This window comes from Bos javanicus, chromosome 6 (genome assembly GCF_032452875.1).
Source record: "Bos javanicus breed banteng chromosome 6, ARS-OSU_banteng_1.0, whole genome shotgun sequence".
Classification (NCBI taxonomy): Eukaryota; Metazoa; Chordata; class Mammalia; order Artiodactyla; family Bovidae; genus Bos; species Bos javanicus.
The window spans coordinates 20,363,217-20,383,712 of NC_083873.1; the positions used below are offsets into that span (position 1 = coordinate 20,363,217).

General features: G+C 37.8%; 1 protein-coding gene across 4 annotated transcripts in view; it reads right to left on the bottom strand.

The window, feature by feature from the left end:
* Window positions 1–20,496, bottom strand: part of TET2 (tet methylcytosine dioxygenase 2) — a 143,668-nt gene that overhangs the window by 98,915 nt on the left and 24,257 nt on the right. For 2 of the 4 annotated variants that reach the window (XM_061419480.1, XM_061419485.1), the window contains exon 2: window positions 539–717. In XM_061419480.1, coding sequence (XP_061275464.1) covers window positions 539–552 — 14 coding nt within the window. In that variant the 5' untranslated portion in view covers window positions 553–717. Of the gene's footprint in view, window positions 1–430; window positions 718–20,496 lie in introns of all 4 variants that reach the window. The other 2 variants (XM_061419482.1, XM_061419481.1) reach the window with 2 other exon arrangements.

Genomic DNA, 20,496 nt, shown 5'->3' on the forward strand with positions numbered 1-20,496 from the left:
TCTTTCTCTTTGTCCGTACCTCTATTTGCATTTTTCAGAAAAAATCAGACTCTTCTGACATCTGTCATTCTAAACTTTAGTTCTCAGCTAGGTCTAGGAAGCCAAACTGTCATGAAGCCCAGCTGCTCAGGCTCAAGAGATGCTCACTTCCAGACCAGTAAATAACCATAAAATAGCATTATTCTGGTCTTCAACAAGACTGAGACAAAGTAGCCAGAGGTGAGATAAGAATGGAGAAAAGAAACACTGTAACAAGTGGTTAAAGACAAGAACTTTCTCTGTGCTTACTGTATTTGAATGGTTCTCATTTTTCTTTTACTAAGATATCAGACATTAAGAATCTGATGAAAACCTTCCTTTTCTCCAGAAGAAAAACAAAAAAACCGTATATACTTAAAAGTCAGCACACAACTTTAGGGGATTCACAGACCTTAACCTCTAAGCCATGCATTGTAAGCGTAGATAATAGAGGCATTTGAGAGAGTACGAAGCTGGAGACTGGACGAGAGGTGGACCATTCAAGTGAGAATAAACATACTTGCAAACTGGCATCACTGTCGCCGGCCTTACCAGCAGCTCTGTCCCTCACTGCACCTCCTGGGTCATGGCCTGCTGGCTGCCGCTGAGCCCATCTCCTGCTTCCATGTGAGGTAACTCAACCAGGAGCAAAGGCAAGTGGACAATCTTGAGAGGGTCTGCTGCTGAATGGTGGCCAGCCTGGAAAAGATGAAGAGTTTAAACATTTTTAAGAGCTAAAAGGAACTAGGCATGCGCATCTGGTATGAAAGCTATGATGCAGAGTTTAGAGGTTTTAGATGCCTATAGTTAGGTATTTCCCCACTGTGCCGTTGGCTCTGAAAAATTTCGGGGTTTAAGGATCTTTCCCAAGGCCATCAAAGTCTCAATGGCACTATAATATATGTCTAATATTTGCGGAGCAGTTTGCACTACCAAAGCACCTCTGCCCATGTCAGTCTGTGATCATCACATCTTAACTGTGATTACCAATTAAGTTTGAGAACCACTGGCTTCTATTATTTCACTGGTTGAAGCCAATAGTTCTCAGTCTTGGTTATAATTATCACCTGGGTATAAAGCTGAGGCCTAACACTCAGAGGTTCTGATTTGTTGGCCTAAAAATGAAACCTTATTCCCAAAGTGTTTCTAAGGTGCAGCCAAAATAGAGAATCATTAAAGTCCCTGTACTTGTTGAGATGTAGCACTAGCTTAACTCACCTATAGCAGATGTTTATCCCAAATACACCACATCAAGGCCATGTTCTAAGTGCTGTGGAAAAGGTAAAGAACTATAACATGCAACCCAGTGCTCAGGGGCTTTAATGTAGCTCGATACGTACTTTCAAACGATCACATGATAAGATAAATACTTAAAAAATATAACCAAAGTAAGGCTTCACTGATCAAAGATGTAGTGAAAATCTTGGGTGCTATAAAAATGAGAGATATCCATGCACTGAAATGAGAGGAAAAGTTTAATGCATGAGAATAGGCTTCTGTTGAGTTTTAAGGCAGGATGAAATTCAGAGAGCGGAACAGGGAGAGAGCATTGTTTTCAAGAAAAGACACAGTTGCAAGAATATGCAAAGCAACTTTAGGGGGACTAAAAAAAGCCCATTCTGAAGGAAGGGTTTCTATAAAATAGCCTTAGGAGAATCTGGAGAGGAATTTTGAGCCAGAATACAGAGTATTGGTAAAATGGCAAAGGAGTTGGACCACTTTCCAGAATATCTGGAAACAGTATCTGAAATAGTACTGGAAGCTGTTGAAGGCTCACGTCCCAAGAGGTCTTAGTAAATTTACTAGGTTCTTAGTGATGCCAGATACCGTGCTAGAAGTAACTAGATATGTTAACTCATTTAACACAAACATCTGGAAAGGTAGTTACTCTTATCCCTATTTTACAGTCAGAAGGGAGGTCACTTACTTTTCTCCATTACATAGCCAGAAACACTAAGCTGAGACTGGGGCATGCTGTTTCTTCAGCAACACGGCATCATAAAAGTCAATGTAGTAAGACTGTCATGTCTCAATTAAAAATTAAGATATAGTTCATATACCATAGAAGTCATCATTTTTAAGCACATAATTCTACTTTTTGTCTCTAAGAATTTGACTATTCTACGTACTTCATATAAGCAGAGTCACATTTGTCCTTTTGTGACTGGTTTATTTTACTTTGCATAATGTCTTGAAGATTCATTCATGGTGTAACATATCAAAATTTCCTTCCTTCTTAAGGCAGAAGAGTATTCCATTATATGCATATAACCACATTCTCTTTTTCTATTTATCTGTTGATAGACACAGATTGCTTCCACCTTTAGGGTACTGTGAATAATGCAGCTCTAAGCATGTTTGTTCATTGTTTCTAAGTTTTTGTATGGACATATGTTTTCAATTCTCTTGGGAGTAGAATTCCTAGGAGTGAAATTGCTAGGTCATAAGATAATTTTACATTTAACCTTTTGAGGAGCTCCCAAACTGTTTTTTACAAAGTCTTTGCCATTTTACATTCCCGTCAGCAATTATATGAGGGTTCCAATTCTTCCACACCCTCACAAACACTTGTTATTGTCTGTCTTTTTTGTTTGTTTGTTTAAAGCCATCCTAGTGAATGTGATGCAGGAGAAGATGCAGAGGCTTGGGGCTTCCCCAAGTGGCTCAGTGGTAAAGAATCCATGTGTCAGTGCAGGAGACAGAGGTCGATCCCTGGTCCACGAAGATGCCACATGCTATGGAGCAGCTAAGCCCATGCACCACAACTATTGAGCCTGTGCGCTAGAGCCTGGGAGTTGCAATTACTAAAGCCCACGCAGCCCAGAGTCTGTGCTCTGCAACAAGAGAAGCTGCTGCCATGAGAAGCCCATGCACTGCAACCAGAGAGCAGCTCCTGCTTGCTGCAGTCAGAGAAAAGTCCACACAGCTGGAGACCCAGCACAGCCAAAAATAGATAAATAAATACCATTGTTTTTTTAAAAAAGATACTGGCTTGTTGCCATAGTCCAGATGTAAAGTGATAAGTCTGAACAGAAGGGTGGCAGAGAAAATGAAATAAAATGATAAAGTAGGGAAATATTACTGATTGAGAAATGGGTGGATATTAGTAACACTGTAGATGTAGGAAGAAAGACTCAATTATAGCAATAAAGCTTTGGGTTTGGTTGCCTGGAAGAACGATGGTATTAATCGGAAAAAAAATTCTATAAAGGAATTTGAAATGACAAAATAAACTTCTGACATGACATATTTGAGGAATCCATGTATTCCAAATAATTATTACAAGACAAGTACACTTCAGGAGGTTAGGGTTGGAGACAATGAAACATTTTGTCATTTTAGAAAAGGTCAAAGAAACAATGGTAAGAAGAGGGTCTTTGTCTGTATATCCTTAGATTCCTAAGGCTGGGTTTAGCAACTTATGGACCAAATATTGAGGAAGGAAGGAAACACTTGCCTTCCTGTTTTCTGTTTAAAATAGTAATGTAAAACCTAAATGGTTAATGCATTCTCAGAGTAAACTCAGAGTTTTATCAGAATGTAACTGGTGTAAGATTTTTATCTATACTGTAAGGCATTCGGGACAGCAATGTCCTTGGCCCAGAATGGTGTGAGCGGGCTGAGTGAGACTATTCTCTAAAGACCAGCCCAAGGTGGGGGGCCCTAGAGAAATGCATGTCACCATGAGCAGTTATCTGACTGGCTGGGAACCAAGCTGGCAAATCATCAAAGAGACCATGAAGTTCCAATTTTCTATGCCCCAAAAAGGTCCTTTATAGAAAGAGGCTGACCCAATACATAGAATGTACACCTGTAAGAGGCCACAAGGCTCCTGTCAGAACACAGTTCCTCACTGACCAATGGTCTTGGCTGTGTTCAGTCTTGGAATGTCTCCAACATGACATCATTCAGGAATCATTGCAGTGATGACTCATATACTTGGGTACAGGCTTTGAAAGAGAACCTTAATAATACTATTTAGGATGCTATGGTAAATACTCTTAAAGCAAATACAAAACAATATCAATCTGCTTATATATTGAGTTTTCCCTCTGACCTGATATACTGAGATTATAAAGAAAACAAAAATCATTTAGAAGGCTAAACAGGCATGAAGGATAACTGCAACCAGACAAAAATCAAGGTAACACTGCCCCCTCGCCCCCCCCACCACCTCCCACTGCAAACCAAGAGCGCATTGAAATTTTCTCACTCCCATCCATATTTTCAACTGAATGAAATAAATCGCACAGTCAAAATCACTATCTTTCTAAGGATAATGTGGTTCTAAGACAGATTTTTCTTTTGTCTCCCTAGATTGAAGCTTATTCTGCTATTTTATCTTCATCAACTACTCACTGTTTCAAAAGGATAATATCCTTTTGCAATCTTTTCCAGAGTGTAGATGAAAAAAATAACAGTGGCAATAAAAACAGCTGAGATTTACTGATTGCATTCTTAGTCATTTAATCTTCAAAATACTGTCAGTCATGTCCGTTAGCACACACTTTGTAGGTGGCAGGCCTCCAACAGCTTATAGGAGATTCAGGGAAGAACAGAATTCTTTTTGGTGAAAGGTAAGTTACTCTGTACTTCAAATACGAGTTAGCAGACACTTTCCTTCAAAAGCGGAACCAAACTTTTCTTTACGATCAGGATGTACACATCAATGTACACTATGCATTGTATATAGAAATCTTTCTTTGCGGTCTCATATTCATTCTCCTTCCAATAGACAGAGATTTCACTGATCAAATCATGAGATAAATATTTCCACAGCAAACAGGGCACTATGCTCATGCTGCTGGATCTAGCCCTTCCTTCCCCCTTTGTGCTACTCAGCCACCTTTACTGTGTGTCTCTACAAAGTTTCCCAGTGATAGGTGTTTCCTTCCTGTTGTCATGCTGCCTGGGCTGCCTCCCTGCTGGACATGAGCCTTCTCCGGGTCTGAAAGGGGTCAGACTGGATGTCCACCGAACAGCAGGTTACTGACCTCAGCAGGATATCCCCAGGACTCAGGTCTCCCCACTCTTTCCTCTCCCTTCTCCCCCTCCCCCACCCCAACAAGCCTGGGCTCAGGCTCCCTCCCTCTCTCTCTTCAAGGAAATGATCCCCACTGCAAGGTGCCCAAAGGGAAGTGCTATTTCAGAATGTCAGCTCCTTGGCAGCAATGTTTGTTCCATTAAAGCTTTAAAAAAAAAATTCACTACAGCAGTTAAAGCTCTAAGAAGAAAACTAAAGGAAGTCCTCGTGTATATTTTCTCCTCACTCTTCCTAACACAAAGTAGTAACTCCAAGGAAAAATTCAGTAAGCATTTACAGAACAAATTCCACTAAGATAAAAGTATACATATATACACCAAACAAGACTGTTCCTAATGAACAGTCTTCATAGAACTAAAATTGCCAAATAAAGCTGAAACATTAGGCAGCAGTTATAAACTGTTTGACATAGTATTTCTATTGCACAAAAACATTAGGTACCGTGTCCTAATTTGTTACAGGTATAAATTCATTTGGCATTGGCGTTGTGTATAGATTATCAACATATATACCTTCCAAAAACAAACAGGCAAACAGAAGTTATGAGGGAATAGATATTCGTAAACACCAAGATGAAAAACCCACATTAAAAAAAAAAATACTGAGTAAAAATCAAGCAGAACAAGCTTGATTGTTCTGTTCCAAACCAGGTTTAAGGTGTTATGATTCTATGACTTAAATACGGTCTAATTTGATACAGATGTAACAAATACATGTTTAAAAAAAGAGGTATTACACAATGAATAAGGTGTAAAACCATGACAAAATTATATTGATAGGAAATTAGAATAATTAGAATAATCAATATAATTTTATTTCACATGAGTTTGAGCAAACTCAGGGAGATGGTGAAGGATAGAGAAGCTTGGCATGCTGCAGTCCATGGGGTCACAAGAGTCAGAGAGTGAACAACAACCACCTTCACATACTAAATATTAAAACTTTGTCATGAATAATCCTCACATAACAGGTAACTGTAAACTGATCATCACAATGCTTACTCATTTCCCCTAAATTATTTTACAATGTATTGATATATTCTCTTCCTTCAGATTTGGTAATTTCATATTATAAAGTAATAAAGCAGATCTTTCAGAGTAATGAGACCATGGTTTTATTTACTCAGATTATTAAAAGAAATTATGCATTTTACAAAATTAGAAATGTGATTAACATGACATAAAGTACTTCTATCATAAGGTACTCTTAAAAACACCAAAACATGTAAATGATAATTCTCTCTCTATCCACATGAGTTATAATAAAAACATTTAACAGCTAGCCTGTCAAAGCATGGATCATAGTGTTGGAGGAGGGTCCAAGAGACCACCTATTTTTAGCTACAGGACTGTGGGGAAGATCAGGGAGTCATGGAGGAGGCAAGGGGTCTTAGAGCAGTAGAATTCCTCACCACCTTGGAAATATTTCAGCAACCTTCAGCACAGCTACACTCATGTATACCTGCTACATATCAGCTCTAGCTATTTGAATGATTCTTAAATAAAGGATTTTTTAATACAGGCTTTAAGCAATTGCTAAAATCTTTGCAAATCACAATATTGCAAATCAACTATACTCCAATAAAATAATTTTTAAAGTCTTTGCAAATGTACTTCTTGTTACTGGGGAAAATGTAACTATTAACTTTGGCAGTAGCTAGAAAGAAACATCATGGGGGAAATCTGATAGAAGAAATGAAAAAGATAAAAGTTTTTTTTAATTTTTAAAAATTTTATGTAAAAATTATATGCTTTGTAAGATTGAAATTATTTAAAATTTAGAATATGAAGTTAAAATTTCAAGTAATGACCAGGATGACAGAATTTAAGTATATTTGCCCCCTAAATAAACAAAATGTTTAGTATGAACAGCTGTACCACACTTAAGATTGGAGAGTCATATAAGTAAATGAGAAATCCAAGTAGATATTTTAATAACAAAATTTTTATATGTTTTCATAAAATTACTATTTTCAAATTAAACTGGATTTCCATACATTTCGTGGAGATGGCAAATGTTGCTTAGAAGTTAATTTCTTAAGAATAAGCAGATCATAATGTTGAAGAAATGGCAGTTTAATTAAAAAATATTTGATGCCATGTTCCAAAGATGTAGAAGGCAGTCTATATAGAACTGTACATTTAAAAAATTTTTTAAGTCATTTTTTATTTGCTAGGTCTTCTAGATGGAATATACAGTCTAAAGAGAGCAGAAATTTGTTGTTGTTGTTGACTGTCTCTTGTTGAAAGGGATTAAAAGTTACCTAGCAACCCCTGTGTTGTAGAAACCAAAATTAAAAAGAGCCCGTTGTCAACTACCAGTTCTTCTAAATGGAAGAGTGCAAGCAGGTAAGAAGGCATTATTTTGCTACAGAACTCTGTCACACATTTTTAATCACAAGACAAAGTAAATATCATCAACAAACTCCCAAGAAAAAGAAACTCATCTAAAAGCATATTAATTGTGGCTAAATTGAAAGTTTATCAGCCATGACCACACAGACAGAGACATATAACACACACTCCAATAAAGAAAATAACAAAAGACTTGTCCAAAGAGTACACAGATCATAGCTTAGGGAGGGTGACTGAACAATGGAAACTTTCTGAGGGCTTTAAAATATTCTAGGTCAAAATACAAATGAGTATAATAATAATGATTTATAGTAGAGGCTTTATTTTAAACCTTATTTTATAGAGGCAAACAAGAAATAAAAGTGGGACAGGAGGTAGCTGGGGAAAGCAACTTTAATGCAGAGGAATAAACAGGAGGAATTGAGTTATAAAGAATGATAAAAGGACAACATCAATAAAAATGTGAAATACTATTGGTGATGATGATACAGGGAAAGGTAAATGATGGAATATATTTAAATGTCAGAACTTACTTACCTTTTTTTTTGGAATGTCATGATACCACAGCATAACATATAAGCTCTAAAACAAAAAGGTATCGTGTAGCTCCTTTGTAAAACAAAGAAACTACATATTTTAAAACAAAAACCCCTCAATAATTATAAAACATGTGAATGTATTTTATACAATTAAAAGTATGAGAACAGGAATGTGAGAGTATGTTATTTCCCCCAATGTACTGATGACTGAGGTTCTGGAATATAGGAAGCATTTTTAGATACTGAAAGAACAAAATCACCATTTTAAAATCATCACTGAGCAAAACAGAGTTTGGAAAAAAAGGAGTCGCTGACCCTGCCTTTCGAGAAGGATGTCTGAGAAAAGCCCTTTGCACCAAGTTGACTCTGGGTCACAGGCCATGGGAATCAATCCTGAATGTCCTGATTCTTCACTGAGTGGATGAGATGCTCAATGAAACTGGAGCATTAACTTCTTATATTTGGAGATGTGAAAGTGTCATTTCTAAGAAAGGTCAACCATCAGCTGACCAGAAAAGCATAACCACTGTAACCTTCAAGAATGAGTCAGTTAACAAAATGAAGGGAAAACAGACAAACGAGCAACCAAGTATATGTATGTTATTTCAGCTCTGTAGCCATTACAAGGGGCTTCCCTGGGACCTCAGGTGGTAAAGAATCCGCCTGCAGTACAGGAGACCCTGGTTCGATTCCTGGGTCAGGAAGATCCTCTGGTGAAGGGCATGGCAACCCACTCCAGTATTCTTGCCTGAAGAATCCCCATGGACAGAGGAGCCTGGCGGGCTACAGTCCATGGGTTCACAAAGAGTTGGACACAACTGAGCAAATAAGCACACAACAGCCATTAAAAGCCAGATACTGTGCATGCTGGAAAAACCTCTTTCCTTTTGAGAAAGATGAGCAATACTGAAGAACCTAATAGTGGGATAAACTTAACCAGGCCTCCCTAGGAATGCAGCTGCTTTACAGAATCTCACGGTAGACAGTCTTACAGTGGGAGACCAATCCTGTCTCCAGCTGTCATTAAAATGACTTAACACTCCAGGTTTATGCCAGGTCATCTCCAGAGCCATGAATGAAGTCATGTTTTATCAGAAAGCAGGTCAGAGGTAACATAAATCATCTAAGGGGAACAGCTGACTAAAAATAAGTTTCTATTACAAGCACTCATTTCCTAAATGAGGAGGATAGATATCCTTCATTTTCTGAGGAGTGATGAGGAGGGGGGAAATCCTCACATAAAACCAAACAGGACTCTCATCTTCAGTACTCGGAGAAAAGGCATGGAGTCTGTAGGTACATGAGTTTGGCTTGTAGCCCTTCATCTATCAAAGGCACTGAATGAAGCCAAGTAAATCTCGCCCACTGGCCATCTTCTGATCAACTCATATCCCCTCCCTCACCTTTTGTATAAAGGACTGGTACTAACTGTTCATTGAAATTAGGTTGTGACTCAATTAAGAAGATTAGGTTATTTTCTCAACCTCAGACTGGAAACCAAGAGTCAAGACAGGACTTGAACTGAAACACTAAGGAAAACAAAAGATACTTTTACTGCCTAGCCCATTTTCTTTTAATAAATTTATGGTGTTTTTAGGTTGCATTACATTTTAAAAATTAAACATATTTTTAGAGCAGATTTTGGTTCACTGTAAAATATATCAGAAAGAATAATGAGTTGTAATATACTTTGCGCTACACACATGTGGTAAAGAACCTGCCTGCCAATGTAGGAAACATAAGACATGTGGGTTCGATCCCTGGGTTGGGAAGATCCCCTGGAGGAGGGAATGGCAACTCATTCCAGTATTCTTGCCTGGAGAATCCCATGGACAGAGGAGCCTGGTGGGCTACAGTCCATGGGGTCGCACAGAGTTGGACACAACTGAAGCAACTTACCACACATGCACACACATGTAATCAGATTGATTATATCCTTTGCAACTGAAGATGGAGAAATTCTATACAGTCAGCAAAAAACAAGACCTGGAGCCAACTGTGGCACAGATCATGAGCTCCTTATTGCAAAATTCAGGCTCAAATTGAAGAAAGGAGGGAAAACCACTAGACCATTCAGGTATGACCTAAATCAAATCCCTTATGATTATACAGTGGAGGTGATGAACCGATTCAAGGGACTAGATCTGGTAGACAAGAGAGCCCAAAGAACTATGGATGGAGGTTCATAACACTACCAAAACTATCCCCAAGAAAAAGAAATGCAAGAAGGCAAGTGGTTGTCTGAAGAGGCCTTACAAATAGATGAGAAAAGAAGAGGTGCAAAAGGCAAGGAGAAAGGGAAAAATATACCCAACTGAATGTGGAGTTTCAGAGAACAGCAAGAGGACACAAGAACGCTTTCCTAAGTGAACAATGGAAAGAAGTAGAGGAAAACAATACATTGAGGGAGATTTCTTCAAAAAAACTGGAGATACAAAGGGAATATGTCATGCAAAGATGGGCACAAAAATGGACAAAAATGGCGAAGACCTAACAGAAGCAGAAGATAGTAAGAAGAGGTGGCAAGAATACACAGAAGAACTGTACAAAATATGTCTTAATGATCCAGATAACCACAATGGTATGGTCACTCACTAGAGACAGATATCCTGGAGTATAATGTCAGGTGGGCCTTAGAAAGCGTTACTACAAATAAAGCTAGTGGAGGTGATGGAATTCCAGCTGAGCTATTTCAAATCCTGAAAGATGATGCTGTGAAAGTGCTGCATACAACATGCCAGCAAATCTGGAAAACTCAGCAGTGGCCACAGGGCAGGAAAGGTCAGTTTTCATTCCAATCCCAAAGAAAGACAATGTCAAAGAATGTTTAAATTACCACACAATTGCACTCATTTCACATTCTAGCAAGATTATGCTTAAAATTCTTTAAGCTAGGTTTCAGCAGTACGTGAACTGAGAACTTCAAGATGTAAAAGCTGGATTTAGAGAGGCAGAGGAACCAGAGATCAAATTGCCAATATCCACTGGATCACAGAAAAAGCAAAAGAGTTCCAGAAAAACATCTACTTCTGCTTTATTGACTATGCCAAAGCCTTTGACTGTGTGGATCACAATAAACTGTGGAAAATTCTTTAAGAGATGGGAATACCAGATCACCTTACCTGCTTCCTGAGATATCTGGTGCAGGTCAAGAAGCAATAGAACTGGACATGGAACAACAGACAGGTTCAAAATTGGAAAGGAGTACGTAAAGGCTGTATATTGTCACCATGCTTATTTAACTTATATTCAGAGTACATCATGCGAAATGCTGGGCTGGATGAAGCTCAAGCTAGAATCAAGATTGCTGGGAGAAATAACAATAACCTCAGATATGCAGATGACACCACCCTTATGGCAGAAAGCAAAGAGGAACTAAAGAGCCTTTTGATGAAAATAAAAGAGGAGAGTGAAAAAGTTGGCTTAAAAGTCAACATTTTAAAAACTAACATTATGGCATCTGGTCCCATCACTTCATGGCAAACAGATGGGAAAAAGTGGAAACGGTAACTTTATTTTCCTGGGCTCCAAAATCACTGTGGACAGTGACTGTAGCCATGAAATTAAAAGACACTTGCCCCCTGGAAGAAAAGCTATGGCCAATCTAGACAGTATATTAAAAAGCAGAGACATCACTTTGCCTACAAAGGTCTGTATAGTCAAAGCTATGGTTTTTTCCAATAGTCATGTATGGATGTGAGAGCTGAACCATAAAGAAGGCTGAGTGCCAAAGAATTCGATGCTTTTGAACTGTGATGTTGGAGAAGACTCTTGATAGTCCCTTAGACAGCAAGGAGATCAAACCAGTCAACCCTAAAGGAAATCAACCCTGAATATTCATTGGAAGGACTGATGCTGAAGCTGAAGCTTCAATACATTGGTCACCTCATGCAAAGAGCCAACTAACTGGAAAAGATCCTGATGCTGGGAAAGACTGAGGGCTGGATGAAAAGGGGTTGACAGAGGACAATATGGTTGGATAGCATCACTGACTCAATGGACACGGGTTTGTGCAAACTCAGGGAAACAGTGACAGACACAGAAGCCTGGTGTGTTGCCACACACATGTAAAACCTCTCCCACTATAAGGCTTCCTTTTGGAGTGGTGCATTTGTTACCGTTGATGAACTTACACTGACTCATCATTATCACCAAGTTGACCCTAGGTGTTACTCTTGCTGTTTTATCTTCTATGAATTTTGACAGATGTTTAATTAAACCAACAGATGATTGGTTTAATTACCTTTGTAATATATTACAGAACAGTTTCACCCCCCCCAAAAAAAAACCTCTGTATTTTGCCTATTCATCCTTCCTACCCCTAATTCCTGGAAAAACTAATTTTTATAGTATCTGCATAGTTTCACCTTTTCCAGAAAGTCATACAATCAGAATCAAAGGGTATGGACTTTTACAGAATAGACTATTTTTCTTGGTAATATGCATTTAAGATTTCTCTGTCTTTTCATTGCTTGATACCTAATTTTTTTGGTGTTAAATAATATTCTATTGTCTGCATGCCACAGTATATTTATCCATTTACCTACTGAAGGGCATCTTGGTTGCTACCAAGTTTTGGCAATTAGGAAGAAAGCGACTATAAACACTCTATGTGGATTTTTGTGTAGACTTAAGTTTCCAACTCTTTTGAGTAAATTCCCAGGAGTGCAATCACCAGCTTATATGGTAAGAGTATATTTATTGTTATTAGTAACTGCGAAACTTTCTTCCAAAAGTGGCCCTACCATTTTGCATTCTACCATCAATGAGTGAAGAATTTCTGTTGTTCCATAACCTCACCGGCACTTGGCATTTTTAGCATTCTAGCTTTTGGCCATTCTATTAGGTGGGCTGAGTAACCTCATTCATTAATTTGTAATTCCCTAATTACATGATGATGAACACCTTTTCATAAACTTATTTACCATCTGTATATCTTCTTTGATAATATATCTGTTCAGGTCTTTAGCCCAATTTTTAAATAGGTTGTTGATTTTTTAATTGTTTTCAGTTTCAAGAGTTCTCTATATTTTCCTCTCTATATAGTTTTCTCTGTATATAGTTCTTTGTATATGACTGTCCTTTATCAAATGTGGTCTTTGTAAATATTTTCTCCGAGTCTATGGCTTGTATTCTCATTCTTTCAACATACACTTTAGTAGAACAGAAGTTTAAATTTTTTTTTTTGTTTTTGGCAGTGCTGCTCAGCTTGTGGGATCTTAGTTCCCTTAGCAGGGATCGAACCCTGGCCCTTGGCAGTGAAAGCTCAAAGTCCTAACCACTGATGGCCAGAGAATTTCCAGTTTTTCATTTTAATGAAAGTGAAGATGAACTCACTCAGTCGTGTCTGCCTCTTTGCAACCCTATGGATGGTAGCCTACCAGGCTTCTCCATCCATGGGATTTTCCAGGCAAGAGTACAGGAGTGGGTTGCCATTTCCTTCTCCAGGGGATCTTCCCAACCCAGGGATCAAACCCAGGTCTCCCACATTGCAGGCAGACGCTTTATCCCCATTTTAACGAAGTCCAGCTTAAAAACTATTCCTTTCAAGAATCATGTCTTTGGTGGTGTATCACCAAGAGGTTATCAACTCACACCAGTCAGAATGGCTATGATACAAAAGTCTACAAAAGAAAAAAAAAGAGTCTACAAATAATAATGCTGGTGTGAGTATGGGAATACTTTTACATTCTTGGTGGAAATGTAAATTGGCACCACCAATAGGAAAAACAGTATGGACTTTCCTTAAAAACTAAAAATAGAGGTACCATATGATCCAGCAACACCACTCCTGGGCACATATCCTAAAAAGATGAAAATTCTAATTCAAAAAGATATATGCATGCCAATGTTCATAGCAGCACTATTTACAACAGCCAAGCCTTAGAAACTACCCAAGTGCCCATCAAGAGATGATTGGTTTAAGAAGATACAGTATGAGTATGTGTATATGTGTGTGTGTGTATATATATAGGTAAATGTGCGCGCGCGCACCCACACACACACACACACACACAGTGGACTCTTACTCTGCCATAAAAAAAGAATGAAACATTGCCATTTGAAGCAACATGTATACAAAACAGAAACCGACTCACAGATGTAGAAAACAAACTTATAGTTACTAAAGGGGAAAGAGAGAGGGATAAATTAGCAGTATGGGAGTAACACACACAAGGTTGACTTCAAAGAATGAGTTAGAAATTATTTTCGCTGCTTCTGTTCTCTGAAATTAATATACTTTCTTCTTTAAATGTTTGGTAGAATTCACCAATGAACCCATAAGAAAGACCAGGTGTTTTGCTTTGGAAAGTTTTAAATTACTGATTCAATTTATTTAACAAATATAGGCCTATTTTGATTATTTAATCCTTCTTGTGTGAATTTTGGCAGGTTGTGTCTTTTAAGGAATTAGCTCTTTTCATCTAGGTTACCACATTTGTGGGCATACAGTTTTCACATTACTGTCTTCTTTTCTTTTTAATGTCCATGGCATCTGTAGTACTGTCTCCTTTATTGATTTCCAGCTTTAAATTTCATTGATTTTACCTCTGATTTTTATTTTCTTCTGCTTACTTTGGATTGAATTTGCTCTCAATTTTCTAGTTTCCTACGATGAAAGCTTAGCTTATAGATTTTATTTATTTTTATTATTTATTTATTTTTGGCCATGCCAATGCAGCATGTGAGATTTTAGCTCCCTAAACAGGGATCAAACCCATGCCCTTTCCAGTGGAAGCACAGAATCTTTACCACTGGGCTGCCAGAGACATTCCCTTATTGATTTTAGATATTTCATTTCTGATATATGTATTTAGTACTATACATATATTACCTTTGAACACTATATTCACTGATTTCCCACAAATTTATATGTTGTATTTTCATTTTCATTTAGTTCAAAATATTTTTATATTTCTCTTGAGATCCCCTCCTTGACCTAAGTTTGATTTACAAGTATGTTAAATCTCCAGGTGTTCAGGGATTTTTCAATGGTCTCTCTGTAATTGATTTCCAGTGTAATTCCCTTAGGGTCTGAGAGCAGACATTAAGGGAATTTTAATTCCTATTCCTTTAAAACTCGATAAGGTATTTTTTATGGCCCAGAATGTGGTCTGTCTTGGTGAATGTTCCATGAGAGCTTCAAAGAATATGTAACATGCTATCACTGGTTGATATCAACATATGCTGTGTGTTAGACTAACACACTATCTATCACTGGATGAAACCTATAGACGTCAACTTTATCCCACTGATTGATGGTGCTACTATGTTCTGACTGATTTTTGGCCTGCTGGAGCTGGCTGTTTTTAATACAAAGTTGTTAAATTCCCCAACTATAATAGTAGATGCTGCTTCTTCTTTTCTTTTTTGACGTTCTATCAGTTTTTGCCTCACTTATTTTGATACTATTGTTAGATGCATGCACATTAAAAACTGTATACTTTTTTGGAGTCTTAACCTCTTTATCCACCCCATGCAAAAAAGCAAAATGGCTGTCTGGGGAGGCCTTACAAATAGCTGTGAAAAGAAGAGAAGCAAAAAGCAAAGGAGAAAAGGAAAGATATACGCATCTGAATGCAGAGTTCCAAAGAACAGCAAGGAGAGATAAGAAAGCCTTCCTCAGTGATCAATGCAAAGAAATAGAGGAAAACAACAGAATGGGAAAGACTAGAGATCTCTTCAAGAATATTAGAGATACCAAGGGAACATTTCATGCAAAGATGGGCTCGATAAAGGACAGAAATGGTATGGACCTAACGGAAGCAGAAGATATTAAGAAGAGGTGGCAAGAACACACAGAAGAACTGTACAAAAAATATCTTCACAACCAAGATAATGATGATGGTGTGATCACTCACCTAGAGCCAGACATCCTGGAATGTGAAGTCAAGTGGGCCTTAGAAAGCATCACTACGAACAAAGCTAGTGGAGGTGATGGAATTCCAGTTGAGCTATTTCAAATCCTGAAAGATGATGCTGTGAAAGTGCTGCACTCAATATGCCAGCAAATTTGGAAAACTCAGCAATGGCCACAGGACTGGACAAGGTCAGTTTTTATTCCAATCCCAAAGAAAGGAAATGCCAAAGAATGCTCAAACTACCACACAATTGCACTCATCTCACATGCTAGTAAAGTAATGCTCAAAATTCTCCAAGCCAAGCTTCAGCAATATGTGAACCGTGAACTTCCTGATGTTCAAGCTGGTTTTAGAAAACGCAGCGGAACCAGAGATCAAATAGCCAACATCCGCTGGATCATGGAAAAAGCAAGAGAGTTCCAGAAAAACATCTATTTCTGCTTTATTGACTATGCCAAATTCTTTGACTGTGTGGATCACAATAAACTGTGGAAAAATCTGAAAGAGATGGGAATACCAGACCACCTGACCTGCCTCTTGAGAAATTTGTATGCAGGTCAGGAAGCAACAGATAGAACTGGACATGGAACAACAGACTGGTTCCAAATAGGGAAAGGAGTACGTCATGGCTGTATATTGTCACCCTGCTTATTTAACTTATATGCAGAGTACATCATGAGAAATGCTGGACTGGATGAAGCACAAGCTGGAACCAAGATTGCCAGGAGAAATATCAATAACCTCAGATATGCAGATGACACCACACTTATGGCAGAAAGTGAAGAGAACTAAAAAGCCTCTTGATGAAAGTGAAAGAGGAGAGTGAAAAAGTTGGCTTAAAGCTCAACATTCAGAAAACGAAGATCACAACATCTGGTCCCATCACTTCATGGGAAATAGATGGGGAAATAGTGGAAACAGTGTCAGACTTTATTTTTCTGGGCTCCAAATTCACTGCAGATGGAGATTGCAGCCATGAAATTAAAAGACGCTTACTCCTTGGAAGGAAAGTTCTGACCAACCTAAATAGCATATTCAAAAGCAGATACATTATTTTGCCAACAAAGGTCTGTCTAGTCTAGGCTATGGTTTTTCCAGTGGTCATGTACGGATGTGACAGTTGGACTGTGAAGAAAGCTGAGCACTGAAGAATTGATGCTTTTGAACTGTGGTGTTGGAGAAGGCTCTTGAGAGTCCCTTCGACTGCAAGGAGATCCAACCAGTCCATTCTGAAGGAGATCAGCCCTGGGATTTCTTTGGAAGGAATGATGCTAAAGCTGAAACTCCAGTACTTTGGCCATCTCTTGCGAAGAGTTGACTCATTGGGAAAGACTGATGCTGGGAGGGATTGGGGGCAGGAGGAGAAGGGGACGACAGAGAATGAGATGGCTGGATGGCATCACCGACTCGATGGACGTGAGTCTGTGTGAACTCTGTGATTGGTGACGGACAGGGAGGCCTGGCCTGCTGCAATTCATGGGGTCGCAAAGAGTCGGACACAACTGAGCGACTGAACTGAACTGAACTGAACCTCTTTATCATTACGCAATGCACTTTTTAAGTCTGAAGTCAGCTGTGTTTGAAAGTAATATAGCTATCTTATCTTTGACAAAGGAGGCAAGAATATACAATGGATTACAGACAATCTCTTTAACAAGTGGTGCTGGGAAATCTGGTCAACCACTTGTAAAAGAATGAAACTAGAACACTTTCTAACACCATACACAAAAATAAACTCAAAATGGATTAAAGATCTAAATGTAAGACCAGAAACTATAAAACTCCTAGAGGAGAACATAGGCAAAAGACTCTCTGACATACATCATAGCAGGATCCTCTATGACCCACCTCCCAGAATATTGGAAATAAAAGCAAAAATAAACAAATGGGACCTAATTAACCTTAAAAGCTTCTGCACATCAAAGGAAACTATTAGCAAGGTGAAAAGACAGCCTTCAGAATGGGAGAAAATAATAGCAAATGAAGCAATTGACAAAGAACTAATCTCAAAAATATACAAGCAACTCCTACAGCTCAACTCCAGAAAAATAAATGACCCAATCAAAAAATGGGCCAAAGAACTAAATAGACATTTCTCTGAAGAAGACATACAGATGGTTAACAAACACATGAAAAGATGCTCAACATCACTCATTGTAAGAGAAATGCAAATCAAAACCACTATGAGGTACCATTTCACACCAGTCAGAATGGCTTCGATCCAAAAGTCTACAAATAATAAATGCTGGAGAGGGCGTGGAGAAAAGGGAACCCTCTTACACTGTTGGTGGGAATGCAAACTAGTACAGCCACTATGGAGAACAGTGCGGAGATTCCTTAAAAAACTGGAAATAGAACTGCCTTATGATCCAGCAATCCCACTGCTGGGCATACACACTGAGGAAACCAGAAGGGAAAGAGACACATGTACCCCAATGTTCATCGCAGCACTGTTTATAATAGCCAGGACATGGAAACAACCTAGTTGTCCATCAGCAGATGAATGGATAAGAAAGCTGTGGTACATGTACACAATGGAGTATTACTCAGCCATTAAAAAGAATACATTTTAATCAGTTCTAATGAGATGGATGAAACTGGAACCTATTATACAGAGTGAAGTAAGCCAGAAAGAAAAACACCAATACAGTATACTAACGCATATATATGGAATTTAGAAAGATTGTAACAATAACCCTGTGTATGATACAGCAAAAGAGACATGGATGTATAGAACAGTCTTATGGACTCTGTGGGAGAGGGAGAGGGTGGGAAGATTTGGGAGAATGGCATTGAAACATGTAAAATATCATGTATGAAATGAGTTGCCAGTCCAGGTTCAATGCACGATACTGGATGCTTAGGGCTAGTGCACTGGGATGACCCAGAGGGGAGGGAGGAGGGAGGAGGGTTCAGGATGAGGAACACATGTATACCTGTGGCGGATTCATTTTGATATTTGGCAAAACTAATACAATTATGTAAAGTTTAAAAATAAAAAAAAATTTAAAAAAAAACCATTCAAATCCAAATAAATAAATAAATAAATAAAACACCATTTAGAGGAGAATGGATACAGGTATATGTATGGCTGAGTTGCTGTGCTGAGCATCTGAAACTATCACAACATTGTTAATCGATTATACCCCAATGCAAAATAAAATGTTTAAAAAAAAAAAAAGAAAGTAATATAGCTATCTTAGCTTTTCATTACTGTTAGTGTTTGCATAACCTTTACTTATAATCACTATGTGTCTTTACATTTAAAGTGGGTATCCTGTAGAAAACATATAGTTGGATTTTGTTTTTTGATCCACTCTGATGATCTCTGTTTTCTAACTGGTGTATTTAGATCATTGGTATTTAAAGTGTTTATTGGTATAATTGAATTAATATCTGCTATTACTGCTTTCTAATTATAGCCTTGTTTTTTTTCTTATTTTTGTCTTCCATACTTTTCCTTTCTTTTGTGGTTTTCACTGAGCATTTTGTATTTCCCTTTTCTCTCATTTCTTAGAATATGAGTTATACTTTTTAAAAACCATTTTTTAGTGGTTGTCCTAGAGTTTGCAACAGACATTTACAGCTAATTCAAGTCTACTTTCCAATAACAATATATACTACTTTATTGGTAATGCAAGTACCTTATAATAAAATATTCTTAATTCCACCTTCTTGTTTGTGTATCATTGCTGTCACTTATTTCACTACATAAGAATATACACTATATGTGTATATATGTAATTACAACATACATACATTATATACCCACGTATTTTATATATCCACATATATGATTTAGTATTGCTATTATTATTTTGAACCAACTATTAGACCAACAAAGAATAATAAAAATAAGTCTTCATTTTATTTTCAGTTGCATCACCAATGCTCTTCCTTTACATAGATCCTTGGTTCTGATCTATGTCATTTTCCTTCTCTGTGAAGAATGCCTTTTAGCATTTCTTACAGGAAAAACTACTGGCAACAAATTCCTTCCATTTCTTGTCTGAGAAACACTTTGTTTCTCCTTCACTTTTACAGAACAATTTCACCGGGTACAGGATTCTAGGTTGATGTTTGTTGTTGTTTTTTTTTTTTAATCTCTGTATTTTAAATATCTCCCTCCACTTTATTTTTGCTTTCATGGTATCTTGGGATAAGTTGAATGTAATTTTTATCTTTGCTTCTCTATAGGAAAGGTATTCTTTTTTTTTTCTTTCAAGTGTTTTTCTTTTTCTTTGATTTTCTGAAGTTTGAATATGACATCTATGTGTGGCTTTTTGTTTTGTTTTTGTTTTGTTTTGGTATTTATCCTGTTTAGTGTTCCCTGAGCTTCCTGGATGTGTGGTTTAGTGTCTGACGTAACTTGGGGAAATTCTAGCCACTGCTGCTTCAAATATTGCTTCTGTTCCTGTCTTCCTCTGAGTATTCCCATTTTGCCTACAGTACATCTTTTGTAACTATTCCACAGTTCTTGGATATTCTGTTCTGGATATTCTGTTTTGTTCTTGTTTCTCCTGTATTTTCCATTTTTGAAGTTATATCTCAAGTTCTGAGATTCCTTCTTCAGGCATATACAGTCTACTTGTGTGCTCAGTCACTCAATCCTGTCTGATTCTTCTCAATCTCATGGACTGTAGTCCACCATGCTCCTCGGCCCGTGGGATTTTAAGCAA